The sequence below is a fragment of the Portunus trituberculatus genome, chromosome 41 (genome assembly GCF_017591435.1).
Source record: "Portunus trituberculatus isolate SZX2019 chromosome 41, ASM1759143v1, whole genome shotgun sequence".
Taxonomy (NCBI): Eukaryota; Metazoa; Arthropoda; class Malacostraca; order Decapoda; family Portunidae; genus Portunus; species Portunus trituberculatus.
The window spans coordinates 1983497-1998539 of record NC_059295.1 but is presented as its reverse complement, the minus strand read 5'-3'; the positions used below and the strand labels follow the sequence as shown (position 1 = coordinate 1998539).

Below are 15043 nucleotides of genomic sequence, written 5' to 3'. Positions count from 1 at the left end.
CGTAGAAAGACGTATTTCAACGTATGGAGATCACGGGGGATGTACCAATGTTGGGGCAGCCTGTACGTCTATCTGCATGGGGCATACCTCCCGACAACGCGCCGCAGCCGGGCCAAGTCGTCACCTGAGGGAGAATGCGGGAAAAACTCACCAGGAACCACGGGGCGTCTCCATAAACCATCTCCGGAGGTGAGGCGTCGAGCTGACTAAGTGTGCCTCTGGGTTTTGGAGGCTTGGCATGCAGGGCAGGCCCGAGCCCAGTTCTTCGCATCTTTGGAGATGCTGTGCCACACAAATTTCTGTTTGAGGAGGCAAGCTGTTGCACGTCATGAGGGATGTGACAAACCGTGAATGAGGCTGAACACGTGGTGGCGGAGTGATGCCGGTATCCACGGCGTGGTCTACCTGTGCTGACGTCGCAGAGGATAGTGGTTCCGTCCTCGTCCACCGGGAGGTGATGGATGTTCTGCAAGCCACTGTCTCCGGGTCCTTTTTCTGGACCTCAGACAGGTGGTGGTAGTCGAGGCCCAACTGTACAGTACCGATGGGGACCCTGGAAAGAGCGTCAGCTGCAGGATTCTTCTTACCTGGCAGGTGACGAAGGGAACAGTTGAACTCAGGAATGGAGGAGAGATGACGACGCTGCCGGGGAGACCACGCGTCACCTTGTCTCGTGAAAGCATGGACAAGAGGCATGTGGTCAGTCTGGATGGTGAAAGTGGCGCCCTCGAGAAAATGCCGGAAATGGCAGACGGCTTGATGTACCACGAGGAGTTCACGATCAAAAGTAAAGTAGTTCGTCTCAGGCTTCAACAACTTACAGCTGAAGAAACCCAGAGGACGGGGCCGGCCTTGTACAACTGATTTCACCACATTCACCTGGAGATTAAGAAAAGGTTTTCTTTGCTCAAAAATAATGGGGTAAAATTCAATCTCGGTAAAGTTGAAATGGCAAAGAATGAAGTAACTTTTCTAGGATTTAGAATATCAAAGGAAGGAAGTTAACCAGACCCCAAAAATGTAGAAACTGTTTTAGAAATTAAACCACCCACAAAGGTGAAAGAGATGAGACGTTTCCTAGGAGTGACTGGATTTTATAGAAAATATGTCCCAACCTATCCCAAAATTGCCACACCCCTAACAAATCTCACCCATAAAACCACACAATTTTCTTGGACCAAACAGTGCCAGACAGCTTTTGAAACATTAAAAGAATGCCTTGTTAAAGCAACTGTACTTGCCAGAGCCCAAACTAACCAACCTTTCACAGTTACAACTGATGGAAGTTAGGCCTCCCCACACACGAAGTGATTTTAGAAGCACGACTTGAGAAGCGCAATTCTAGGTTGACCCCACACATACAGCGACTGGTGTAGCGACAGCATACCCATTCCCCCGGCATACTCCCCATCCCTGCTACTGTATCCACGTGGACTGCCCTCTCATTGGCCATAATACCCACCAATGACGCGGGAAGCTATTTCTATTTCATCTATTAATAATTCGGTATCAAAGCGGTCAGCAGATCCCTGGTCACTCATCTTGCTATGCGTGGTTGTGATGCACTCCTCCAAGCCGGATGTTACCAGTTACCCCGCACTCCCTCTTCCAGCTGCCCCGTGCTCGGACTCCACGTGGAAAAAAACTCTGCTTGATAGCTCATTGGCTCTAATCTCACCCCGACCAGCCAATGAAATGCAAGTAATGATGAAATTGTGGGAAGCTGTCGCCTCGTATGTGGGGCTTCATAGTAACATATGTTACTCGAGTCGCTTGGGAATCGCACTTCACCAAGGGATATCTCGAGTCACGCTTCCAACCCAGCGAATCGCGACCATGTCTGAAGGCTCCAATAGACTTGCATTGACTTTGGAGTCACGCTTCTCAAGTCGCGGTTCTAAAATCGCTTCGTGTGTTGGGGGCCTAACACCCATGTAGGCGGTTTGCTCAGTCAAACCCAAACTGATGGCAATGTTAAGCCTCTTGGCTACTTCTCTAAAAATTCAATTCCACTAAAAGTCGTTACTCAGCCACTGATAAAGAAGCCCTTGCAGTAATCCTAACATGTCGTCATTTCCATCACTACTTATGGGGCACAAAATTTACTATTCTAACTGACCATCAGCCTCTCACCAGTATTTTTAAAAGAAAGACAAAATCAGCCAGAATGAACTGCTTGATACTGGAAATGAGAGAATACCACTATGAGATTCAGTATGCAAAAGGAAAATATAACTATGTAGTAGACCAACTTTCCAGGCCAGTAAGAATAGTTCAGTGTAGTCGAACAACCACATTTTTAGGCCTTACCCCAGAAAAATTTAAAGCTTGTCAAAGAGAAGAAGTAAAATGGAGGGAAATGATTGAATATTTAGAAGGAGGCTCAATTCCAACTAAAAAGTATCATAAAACCATACTTCAACAGTTCACAGTAATAGATGGAATTTTGTACTATGCTAAAGAAACATCTAATGGTTGTATACAATATACTTTGGTAGTCCCTCATAGTTTAAAACCAAAAGGAATGTTACAAGCCCATGAAACCTCAGGACATTTACGACAAAAGAAAACTATCTTGAAAGCAGAAGAGTTATTTTACTGGTGTAATCTAAAAATTGATGTCAGTAATTATGTAAAACAATGTGTAACCTGTCAGAGATTTAAGGGGCAAGCTGGTTTAAAAGAACCTTTCCAAGAATTACCTTCAGTAGGGAAGCCCTTAGAGAGAATAGGAATTTATTTAACTGACATGATTAATGGAAGTCAAGGCTACAAATATGTATTCACCATTGTAGATCATATTAGTAGGTTTGTCAAAATTCTATCCTTTAAAATCCAAGCACACACATGGGGTCACTGAGGCACTAGAGCAGTACGTGACATATTTTGGGAATCCGCAAAGCATCGTCCTGGACAACGGAGACGAGTTCACCTCCCAGGCCTTCAAGGACTTCTGCCAGCAGAACCTCATCACTTTGTACTACATGACACCTTATCACCCTCTAGGGAACGGGATCACCGTGCGACTGCATCATACTCTCAAGTCTATTTTGGTTGTCTTATGCAAAGGTCATCCTCTACTGTGGCCGCAGTTGTTGCAAACATGCCAGGCTACCATGAACACAGCAGTCCACACCAGTACTGCCCAGCAACCTTACTTTGCATTCTTCGCACAACCTGCTCCATGCATGGTGGATAACAAATTGCCTACTGTAGATGGCGAGGAGAGTGATCTTCTTCTTCTTCATGTTGAGGGCCGTGAAGATCCGCTGGATCCTATGAGCCCAGGAGGAGTCCCGTGATGTTATCACAGGCGTGACAGCTGATCAGTCTTCCTGAGGAAGGCACAGGTGAGCCGGATGACAGTGGGTTGCCGTGATGAGTGAACGCCTGCTGCCGCCAGCAGGGTGGGCAGGTCGAACGTTGCCCCGTCCAGGGCAAGGAGTCGGGAACGTAGCACAACACGGTGAGAGTGAAAGCGTGGGCAGTGGAGAAGGAAGTGTTCGATGGTTTCAGGTACAGTCCTGCACCAGGGGCAGTATGGGTCAGGGGACAGATGCAGGCGATGCAGGTGAGCAGTGAGTCTGGTGTAGTCCAGGCGGAGACGGGTGAGGGCGATGTCCAGGACACGGGACTGCTGTCGCATCCAAGGTTGTGGGGAGGAATTACACCTGTACTGGCCTAGAGAAGCAATGAGGAGAGCAGTGTTGAGGGAGGTGTCCCAGGTGGAGTGAGGTTTTCGGGAGATAATGCGCTTGGCGGTGGAGAGAGGGAGAGGGAGCGGGGTGATGTTTACTTCCGACAAGCCCATCTTGGCAACAGCATCGGCGACCTTGTTTCCTCGGATGCCTGAGTGGGATGGAACCCACTGTAGGGTTACCCCGACTCTGCTTCTGGCCGCCATTGTGGAAAGACTTTAACAGCCGCTCTTTGTGTTTTTCCTCCTACCGGCGCAAGGGATCCCTGGAGCACTGTCTCCTCTAGGACAAGTGTGCTGCGGACTCAAATAGCGGTGACCTGTGTGACACACCTGTGCAGTCGCCCGCCTGCAAGGCGGCGACATCAACCGAGGTGATGGCCAACATGGAGGTTGGTCTGCCGCCCACCGCAGATGTTGCCATGCCCACCGAGGCCTTCCTACCTCTCCCCGCCCCCAACAAGCGGACTTGCCCAACCTCGCCCGTGAAGGACGCCCCAGGAGATAAGACTCCACGCATCGAGTAGGACTTCCAGCCCCACCCTGACCAGTATGTAAAAGTGTCATTCCTCTTGCGCACTGTCTCTGGTGCTAGGATTTTCAGTAATCCTAGCAAAGTTTCCCACGCCCTCCATCAGTCAAACCTGGCAAAGTACATCATGGGGGAGGAAACTCGTTCTCTGGGCAACGGGTCCGCCCTCGTCATTGCTGTGTGGGAACACCTTCTCCCCAAGGTACCTCAGTTGTCCAGCACCACCTTTGATCTGGGGGAATGGTCAGTTTACTGCCGCAGAGCTGAGAGGGATTGTGGTGACTTCCAGTATGCTAGAGTGGGACCGCTAGGAGACGACATGGCCCTGACTGACGTCCTGGACAAGTTTCAGGCCTTTGACGGTGGACGTGTGGTAGAGCTTGCCTGGATCCCAGCACATCATCTGCCAAGAGCCACCACGGGGAGGTGGGTACGCCTCAAGGTTAGGGGCACACCTCCTACAAAGGTGGCTATCTCCCAGGTGGTCTACCGGCCTCTACTATATCTCCTTCCTCTCCTCCGCTGCCCTGGATGCCAAAAGATCAGCCAATCCATCAACACATGCACGTCAGCGATACGTTGTTCCAGATGTAGTGGTCCCCACTCCTACAAGCAGAACAAGGACAGCACCTGCACTAGGTCATACCACTGCTTCCAGTGTGGGGGGGCACATGGTCCTAGGTCATCATACTGTCCCCTCAATCGCCATGCCCAGCAGGTTTACACAGCCATGGCACAAGATGGCAAGCCCCTCCACGCCATAAACAAGGAGCTATAAAACATCGCCCTACAGAAACCACATGTACTTCACAGGACAAGCCATACTCCACCTGCACCTTCTCCACACAGCCCCAACCACACTTCACCTGCATCTGCCACTTCGACCAGGCCTCACCTTCCACCAGTAAGGCAAGTCCAGTCAGGTGTCTCTTTTTTTGCCATCACCACAGGAAACAGGTTTTCTGCCCTTCAGGATCCACAGAATGAGGATGACATCGTGCTTGATGACATTACCGTTGCTCCCAAACCCAGCCTCACAACCCGTCCCATTAGGTACCGTCGTCAGCCTCACCCAAAACCTCATGGATACCAACCACTTCCACCAACTCCGACGCCCTCGATGCAAATAGATGGCTCTACTCACCACACTGTTGTAGCTTAAGTCCACCAGCCACATTCCCCCTCACACCACCAAGACTCGAGGATGGGACGTTCTTCCCGTCCTGGCGGCTCACCTCGTCCCATGCCCACCATGCTCCCACGGCAGCCTGCCCATCCTGCAGAACCCACCTGCTCAACACCTAGCCCTACACCTCCTCTACACACTGAGGAGGTTCTCTCCGAAGTCTTCACCCTTCTCCGGGATGCCTATCAACTGTACCAAACGGGCACTTCTGTGCCTGTAATCCTCACCTGTGGCCCACTCTCTCCAAGCTACTTACCATTTTCCTTCAATAATGGCCCTTACCTTTCTCTTCTGAAATGACAGGTCTCTCCCCAGGAAGACAGCCGAGCTTCAGTCACACCTTCGGGACACACTTCCCTCGGTGGTTGGGTTGTGTGAGACCTGGTTGCCACCTCACCTTACACTCAAGCTTCCAGGCTATACCATCCTTAGGACGGACCGTCCTCAGGGACGTGGCGGGGATGTCCTCCTAGCCCTGCGTGATGAGCTTTTCCACTCTCCCTTCTCCCTCCCTCACTGGCCTGCTGGTTGTCTGGAGGTTGTTGTTAGCAGGGTTAGGCTACGACACAACTGGCTCACCGTGGTGGTGCTACACATCAAGAACTTGATCACTTCATCACTTCCCTTCCACCTCCTGTGCTAATCATGGGTGACTTTAATGCCCCTCACCAGTGCTGGGAACCGGACCTGCCACTACACCACAAAAACACCTCAGGTACTGCCCTGTTCCAAATCCAAATGGATTCTCCTCACCTGTCCCTACTGAGCCCTCCTGGCCTCGCTACCAGATTTCATTCCCACACTGGAGCTTCCTCGGTCCTGGATCTATTCCTCAGGGACCCAGCTTTCCGCAACTCTACTTTCTCCACTGGTCCCTACATGGGGAGCGACCACCTCCCTGTTCTGGCCTCCATCCCACAAGCACCCCCAACAGCTCACCCTGGCTGCTTGCCCTGATGGAAGCTACAGCCCTCTGTATGGCCCTAGTACAGGAAAGCCCTTCAGCCCTCCCCAGAGACTTCCACCCTCCCACTAGAAGAAGCTGCAGTATCCTTCCAGTGCACACTAGAGGCAGCGGGCAAAGCTGCCTTTCACCAAATCACCCGCTCCAAACTTCGCCGCTCCGGGAAACCTTGGTGGAGTGATAAGTGTGCCCAGGCAGTGCAGGCCCATCGGAGGGCTTGGTCCAGGTGGAGGAGAACACCTACAATTGAGGCTGGCAGGGAATATCGTCGCCTTGATGCAGTCTGTGCTAAAACTATCCTCAAGGCTCAGAGGAATGCATGGGCCTCTCACTGCTTCTCCCTTTTGTTCTGTTCCTCCACCAAGAGAACATGGGCTTTCCTGCACTCCATGGAGGGTAAGAGGGCTCGTCAACCCTTACTTCTGACAGATGGAGCCCAGGCCCCACTCGATGATGCTCAGAAGGCGGAACTGCTGGCACATCACTACCACCAGAAACTGAGCATCCTCCCAACCCTACAACCTCCACCCGACCTACACCACATGATCACCACCTCCACTACCTCTCCAGGTCATCCGCAACTCACCCAGCCTTTCACCCAACAAGAACTGAAAGAGGCCCTAGCCACACTGCACACCGGCAAGGCATCAGGACTCGACACCATCCCCTATGAGTTTTTAATCCACCTCACTCCTCCCCTCCTGGATGGCCTCCTCCTTCTCTACAACACCAGCTGGATGATGGGGACTTACCCTACATGTTGGAAACCCTCCATACTTGTTCCCATCCACAAACCAGGCAAGGATCCAACTCTTCCATCTGCATACCGGTCCATCGCACTCCTGTCCTGCATTGGGAAATTGATGGAGCGTCTTGTGACTACGCGTCTCACCTGGTGGCTTGAGGAGAAGCACTTGCTGAAGGAGGAGCAATGTGGCTTCCGACCTCGTAGAGGCACCATCGATGTCCTGAGCCAAATGGAATTTCACATTAGTGACACATACCACCAACATCAGGTCATGCTCGCCCTCTTCATAGACCTGGAGGGTGCATTTGACTCAGCACCTCACAAGGGAATCATCTACAAGCTGGTCAAACTGGGCATTGCTGGTATCACCCTCGCTTGGATCCGAGACTTCCTCTCCCACCGCTCTTATCAAGTGGCAGTGGGTGCTTCCTTATCAACCTCCCACCCCATCTGCAGAGGCGTCCCACAAGGCTCCATCCTCAGCCCCCTCCTCTTCAACGTCCTCCTGTGTGACCTCCACATCCCCCTCCACTCACAACTCCTCATATATGCCGACGATATCACCATAGTCAGCCGTGCACCGACACTGGCCATGGCCCAGACCAACATGCACGAAGCTGCAGCTGCCTTGAGCGACTGGGTAACCACCTGGGGCCTGACGGTTAGTGCTCCTAAGAGCACACTTATGTGCTTCACCCTGAAACACCTCCCATCCTCACCTACTACATCACTGTGTGGACAGGGTGTCCCCTACTCCAGGACGCACACCTTCCTGGGTCTACACCTAGATGGCCTTCGTCTTTCCTGGGCCAGACACATAGACCATCTACGCACTGCCTGCAATAAACGTCTTGATATTCTGAAGAAGATTACTGGAGTCAGATGGGGAGCCAACCGTGATCTTCTTCATTACTACTTGACCACCATCAGACCTAAATTAATGTATGGCAGCAGTATCTACAGCTCAGCAGCACACTCCCTCCTCAACAAATTGGATCCCATCCAGAATGCTGCACTCAGGATCTCCTTGGGGGCCATGAAATCCTCTCCACTGGTCTCTCTACATGCAGAGAGTGGAATCCTCCCTTTATCTATTCACAGAAGAGAGACTTTCGGCTGATTTCTTAAACAGTGTAATCCTGGGATACCATGTAGTAAGTTAGGTGGACACACAGAATCCGATTTCTTAAAAGCATCTGACGCGGTTCTGTGCCTGGCTAGGATCCCACAATATTGGAACATTCGGGTGTTGACCCAGCACACAACGTCGGGCAAGGATACCCACCCGAAAGAGAAAGACGAAATGTAAGAAATGTATTCATGATGTATAAAATCGCTTCAGAATAAACAATATATATGTTATTTTTCTAATTTTGTTAGTATTTCTCTATTCTTTCAAAGCAGTAACCCTATAATCACTAGTAAAATGTTTTAAGACAACATGCATGGTCGCCCTGGGATTGCGGCGCGACACAAGCAAAACAAACTTCATCTGCTGAGCTGCACCAAGCTGGGAATTACTTCGTAATAATGGTACGTATAATATATAAATATATGTAAAATAGTCAAAATAAGGAGCATCATGCAAGGAGTGTCCGAATGTTGCAGCATGGTTAGAAGTGAAACCATCAAACCCACCTGCCACTCTCGAAACAAAAGTTACTACGACGCCTCATCATAGTACTACAATTAATTCCAGTTATTTATTTTGCACTTTCGGCCCTTTTACAAAAGGTTTTAAGCTCACACGTCCCTCTACTATCAGCAGTAGGTATGACAGGTTGATTGTAAACACCACAACCCCGCTGATTAGTAGGTTAGCTTGATATGCCGTGGAGGGAGGAGAGGGATTCATCCCCGGTTAAAATTAGGTTATTTTTGTTTAATATAACAGTGGAAAAGCATAACAGATAAACATATATACATGAGAGAGAGGGAGCGATGTAAACGCTGTTAAAAGTGAAAGAGCTGTGAAGAAGGACCGGGAAACAAGGTGAATGGGAGGGACGTGGATAATATTAGGTGGAGTTGCGCTTTTTCTATTACCAATATAATATTCTGAAACATATTTTGTCTTGAAGTAGGCACGATTAGGTCAGGTTAGGTCAAAGCAAGGTAAGTTAGGTTAGCTTACGTCAAGATGAGGTTTATAGATTTACCATTACCACATGATAGTCTAATTTACTATTATTATAATCATTTGTTGTTAGGTTAAGGTAATTGTCATTTATTACATATTATTATTATTATTATCATCATTAGTATAATTGCCTGTACATGCCTGTACATGAAGCACATACTTAATGCATTACTTTGTTTTAAATACAGTTAAGTGTATATGTAATCATGTATTACCTATTTCAGGCCTGAGAACTTTTCTGTGGCATTGTTAATCTCCTACAAGAACTTGACTATGAGGAAATAGAAGAAATTCAGCGCTTGAGATTACCACGTACAGTACTACGGGATTGCAGTGACCCAATGGTATACCTCACGGAAGAGGAATTCATCCAAAGGTAATTATCCCATTCGTGGTAGTTATATGTTTCTATCTATTTATAATTATATATTGGCATCTTTTTTTGTGGAACATTTCTGAAAGATTAAAAATTCCAACAGGTATCGACTATCAAAGGATTAGTGATGTGACATCAAGCAGAAACTAAAACTAGTGTCTTCACAGCTACAGCAACGTGCACTGAGAAATTTCAGAAATATGATATCAGAACTGGAAAATGAAGGTAAACAATGTGATCAGTTTAACAGTGGTCGCTATACTGAACAGGTACAATACCTCGCCTCAGATTTTGACGGGTTTTCAAGATAGAGCAGCAATGGAACCTGTTGCAACATATATGTATCATACACAGTCTTACCCTTCCTACCCATATTCTTACCTAATACTTATAGGGAGAACTCTACCAGTTTGTGCTATTTCACAATAGTTTATGATCTTTTATTGATAAACTTTCCATCTCTGTTCTTTCAATGTATATTTGTGTGTATAATTTCTAAGTGGAAGATGACATATACAGAGAAATGTACACCTCAATGGGCAATGTAATGTTTTTATGTTTGGTTGTGTTGTGGAGATACAATTAAAATGTACAAGTATAAAATAAAATAACAATACTACACTTCAAGTTATTCTTTATTTTTATTTTCTTCAGTGGTACCTTATGGTAGTGGTTGGTGTATACCAGCTACCCTTTCAAGGGCTGCAGCAATTCTCTGCAGCAGATGCCATTCTGTCTGCCGCCGACCCAATTTTATCGGCAGCAGAAGCTACGCTGTCCAGCGTTGTCGCCACTTTTGCAGCAAGGGCCTCAAATGTTGAGGCCAGTTCATCACGAAAGTGTTTCTGCTGCTTGGCACACCTGCCATAAGCAGCAGATTTGCTTTCTGCTGCCTTCCTCTTTCGTCCTGTGAAGGACTGGTTTTGGGTGGCAGCTGTGGCACTACTGCTGCGAGCAGAGCAGGTGCCTTTTTTTAGTACAGGATGAGCGGAGGTTCTAGCACCTGGGAGGTCCACATCATCTTCCGCATCTATAAGTTCTGCAAAATAGATAAAACATATAAGTTACACATCTTGAAATATTTTCACTAATCCCCACTTCACCCCATGCTCTATTCATACATACATCTTGTGGGGTATACATACATTATACATACATTCATACATTCATATACATTCATACATACATCCTCTCACTCTTGCCATCTCGAACTCTCTCACATTACCTTATCTAACTGACCAGTCTCAGGCAAAATTTTAATTACTTGTATATTTTGCCTATCTCTTGTATGAAGTGTCCAGGCTTGACATTCATATAGAACAATCTTTTAAAAGCAGGACTGTATGGAATGTTGATTAGCTGTGATAATGGGCATACAGTCAGTTATTCATATTTTAAGTAATAGCAATTAACAATACTTTCTTCTCATTGGTTATTGAAAGTACAATTTATTGGTTAAGCTTTTTCAGTTATAACACCCATCGGGCTAAATAAGTGGATACTAAAATGTAGGATTTTATGGAAGAAGTGTTATGATGGCTTGAATGCCTTGAGAACATAACAAATTGATAAATTTCCTCGAAGGCAGTTAGTACTGAAGGCATTCAAGCCATCATAACACTTCTTCCATAAAATCCTACATTTTAGTATCCACTTATTTAGCCTGATGGGTGTTATAACTGAGAAAGCTTAACCAATAAATTGTACTTTCAATAACCAATGAGAAGAAAGTATTGTTAATTGCTATTACTTAAAATATGAATAACTGACATACCACAGTCCTCACTCCTGATGATAAGTGGACTGCCAGGGTTGTCCAAGACCAGATCTTGTGCTGGCTGCTGTCCTGCAGCTTCAGGTGTGTCAGCTGTAAACACAAAATTATATATTTATATTATATTATGATATATTAAGTAAAAAGTTTGTTTTACATATTCCACATGCATGGGAAGCCAGTTCTGCGGCTCAATGTACCTCTGTGATGAACAATTGCACGTTCTTGCTAGCAATTATATTTACTTGAAAAACATTGAAACTACACATCTGGTTAGGTTAGGTAAGGTTAACAAAAATGTGTAATTGTTCATCGTCGTGGTATTGGGGCAGGAGTGTCGGTTGTGGGGCTGGTGTGACAAGGGTGTGGGACCATAATGACTTGAAAGCCATGCATGCACTCCTGTTTTTTTTTAGTTTTTATTTTAAACATGTTAAAAAGTTCATAAAAAATAGGTTTTTCAACTCACCACATTCCAGTGCTGTGGAATTGAGTCGGGCCAGTACGCATGCTTCTACAAATTCACTATCAAAGATGTCGTCAGGTACTGGCAGCCTATTATTAAGGATCAGCTGTACAATCAGCGTTACCTCATCAGCTGGTTTTGGTGGGGCTGGTGGTGGCCCACCACCAGTCTGATGGGTTTCCCGGATGTACCTGCTGTGATCCTTCTTCACTCTGTAAAAACACACCCATTAATTAATTATTTTTTACTTTATTTATTTATGTATTTATTTACTTAGTTTTGTTTTGCAGACACTACTACATTCAAAGCTACATGAATAGTCTTACATTATGTTAGGTTATATCATTTAAGTTTGTGTTATGTTAAGCTAAGTTTCTTAGGGTTGAACATATTGAACAATGATGTAATGAATTAGTGAATTTAGTGATATGACACAAAGTTATCCTAACCTAACCTATTAATAGTTTGAGGAAGAAAATGCATCTGAGAAAATGTCTAACAAAATGTGCACTTCCTAATATCTAACTAGTTTTCTTCTCACACAGTTTTCCTGTTTTGTAAAATAATACTGTTTGCTTTGGTCTGGTTTGGGTTTCTTTAGGTTAGGCCATGATTTGGTTAGATTGAGGTTAGGTAAGTTTGTTAAGTTATATTTGGTCACCTCTCAATATTTTTTCTGGTAGATTTACATGTTTTTGACTGATTTATCCTAACAGATTTCGTTGCAAATCTACCTAGTTTTCATGGGAGGAGGGGGTAATACTAGCCACCTTTACCAATAGTAGTAGAAATACAGTAGTAAACTAATTCCTAAATCATAACAATTACATCAAAGCTTCTCATGTTTTCAACCTTAATTTACCAAATGGTGCATGCTTTTCCTCATTTTTATACTTACTTATTCTTTAAGTACTCCCAAGTCTTCTTCAGCTGATGAGTATTCTTGGGCTCCGCCGTGGAGAAACATACATTGAAGTTCTTAGTTATTGTCTCCCACGCGGCTTTTCTCTCCAGTATACTAGTGTAGTTTGAAGGTTTCGTGTGTACCACAGGGTGATCTCTAATTTGTCTCACGAGATACAACTTCTGGGCGTAAGAGAGTGGTGTGCCTTTTAGGTCCCTGGTAGCCATGGTGGTGTTGAGCTGCGAGAAGCGTGTACACTCCAGCATGAACTGGTTGAAAATGGCGCTTTGTTTACATCAGCTGATACACAGGCCTGCCAATCTTCTACGAGGAGGGTACCAACACTTGCGAATCGTCCGCATTTCTATGGGATGCTAGAGTACGAGTATCGTTGTCTACCTAACAACACACGGGTCGGTGCGCCAGCGTTTAAGAAATCAAAACTTAGGTTTCGGGTGCTACCACACCACAGTGGTGTGCTGACCTACGAAACAAATTTTTAGATGTTTAAGAAAGCGGCCGTTTGTGCCAGCATTACCACCACATTCAGAGCTTACCCCAGTCACACCCCCTCGCTACCCTCTACTCCACCTCTGGGGTGGATCAACACACTCCTGTATGGCTCCCTGGAGCACGACAACCCCTCCTTGTCAGAGCCCTACAAACCCTCAACACCCTGGGCTTACCACCACCACCTCCACAACCCATTAGCCCACACCCTCCCATCCCACCATGGCTGGACCTCTCCCCCCATGTTCACCTTACACCTTCCCGGCCTCTCCAACCAGCACTCTTCAAGCAGATTAGCATCACTACTCTTCCATCAGAGGGACAAGACATTGTTTAAACACCACGTCAAGCTCTACACGTATGGCTCCCACTCTCCATCACCACCCTCTACCGCCGCAGCCATCTACGACCCCTCCACATCCATCTGCAGGACATGGTGACTCCCACCAGAGATAGATGTCCTGACAGCAGAGCTGTATGCCCTTCACCAGGCCGTCAACCACCTGCAGGTCTGTCATACCAAGGGGCAAAGCAGTAATCTACACCGACTTCCTCTCCTCACTCCACCTCCTCCTCTCCCGTCACCCATCCTCCTCCACCGCCATCATCCACGCCACCCAGAGGATCCTCATCCATCTTCACACCGAAGGCTGGGAGTTAACCCTCCAGTGGGTTCCCTCCCACACAGGTATCTGGGGTAACGAGGTCGCCGACACCGCCGCCAAGATGGCCCTATCAGAAATAAACATTACCCCCTTCCCTTCGTGGGTGAAGCAACAGTCCCGCGCCCTAGATGTAGCGCTTACCCGTCTCCACCTGGGCCACACCACACTCAACGCACACCTGCACCGCCTCCGCCTGGCGCCAGATCCCCACTGGCCCTGGTGCAGGTCCGTCCCGGAGACCATAGAACATTTCTTATTACAGTGTCCCCGCTTCCATTCCCAACGCATTCTGCTACGAGCACAACTTATCGCTCTCGGAGTTCCCACTCTTGACCTGTCCACTCTGTTGGCTGCGGCGGGTGTCCACCCCACAAAACAACACGCCATTCTACGCCTCACCTGTGTATTCCTGAAGAAGACGGGACAACTGCCACGCCTCTGAGCGTCTCACAGGACATCGCCAGGCCTCATAGGGTCCCTCCAGGGGAACCTGGCAGCCCTCAACAACAACAACAACGGGTTACCCCCCAACCCATAGTGGGAAGCTGTAGCAGCATCCGCTGGATGGAGTGAACGAGGAAGGTGGATGAGGTTGGATGGCAGGATAGAAGGAGGTGCAGGGAGGAGAGGGAGTCAGTGTAAATAACTGCTGAGCCTGTAGGGGAGAGTGTGGTGAGGTGGTTGAGGGCTTGCTGAAGGGCATAGAGTTCCGCTGTCAGGACATCGGTGTCTGGTGGGAGCCTCCACGTCGTGCAGGTAGAGGATGCAGGTATATAGATGGGTGCAGCTGTGGAGGGGGGTGAAGGGGAGTGGGAGCCATCAGTATATATTCTGAGGTGGTGGTGGTATAAGGTTCTGTCCAGCTGTAGAAAGAGGGTGGGAGCTAGGACACCAGCAGAACCATGAGTGGGAGGGAGGCCAGGAAAGTGCAGGTTAATCTTGTCTGAGATGTCCAGCCATGGTGGTAGTGGTGAGTGTGGGCTGATGGGTTGTGGAGGTGGTGGAGACAAGCCTAGGATAGCATGAGCTAGGAGAGCTCTCACAAGCAGTGGTTGCCTGACACCAGGAAACCATACAGGTG

General features: G+C 47.6%; 1 protein-coding gene and 1 long non-coding RNA gene across 2 annotated transcripts; one reads left to right on the top strand and one right to left on the bottom strand.

Moving 5' to 3' along the window:
• Window positions 1–8251: 8251 nt before the first annotated feature.
• Window positions 8252–10274, top strand: LOC123517174. Its single transcript, XR_006678415.1, has 3 exons — window positions 8252–8660; window positions 9492–9643; window positions 9747–10274. It is a non-coding gene; the product is annotated as an uncharacterized LOC123517174 (long non-coding RNA).
• Window positions 10275–10338: 64 nt separating this feature from the next.
• On the bottom strand, window positions 10339–13107 carry LOC123517207. Its single transcript, XM_045277222.1, has 4 exons — window positions 12782–13107; window positions 11887–12095; window positions 11418–11510; window positions 10339–10682 (listed from the first exon to the last, which is right to left on the bottom strand). The coding sequence occupies exons 1-4, from the start codon at window positions 13051–13053 to the stop codon at window positions 10339–10341; spliced, it is 918 nt and encodes a 305-aa protein (XP_045133157.1). The 5' UTR covers window positions 13054–13107.
• Between the last annotated feature and the right edge of the window lie 1936 nt (window positions 13108–15043).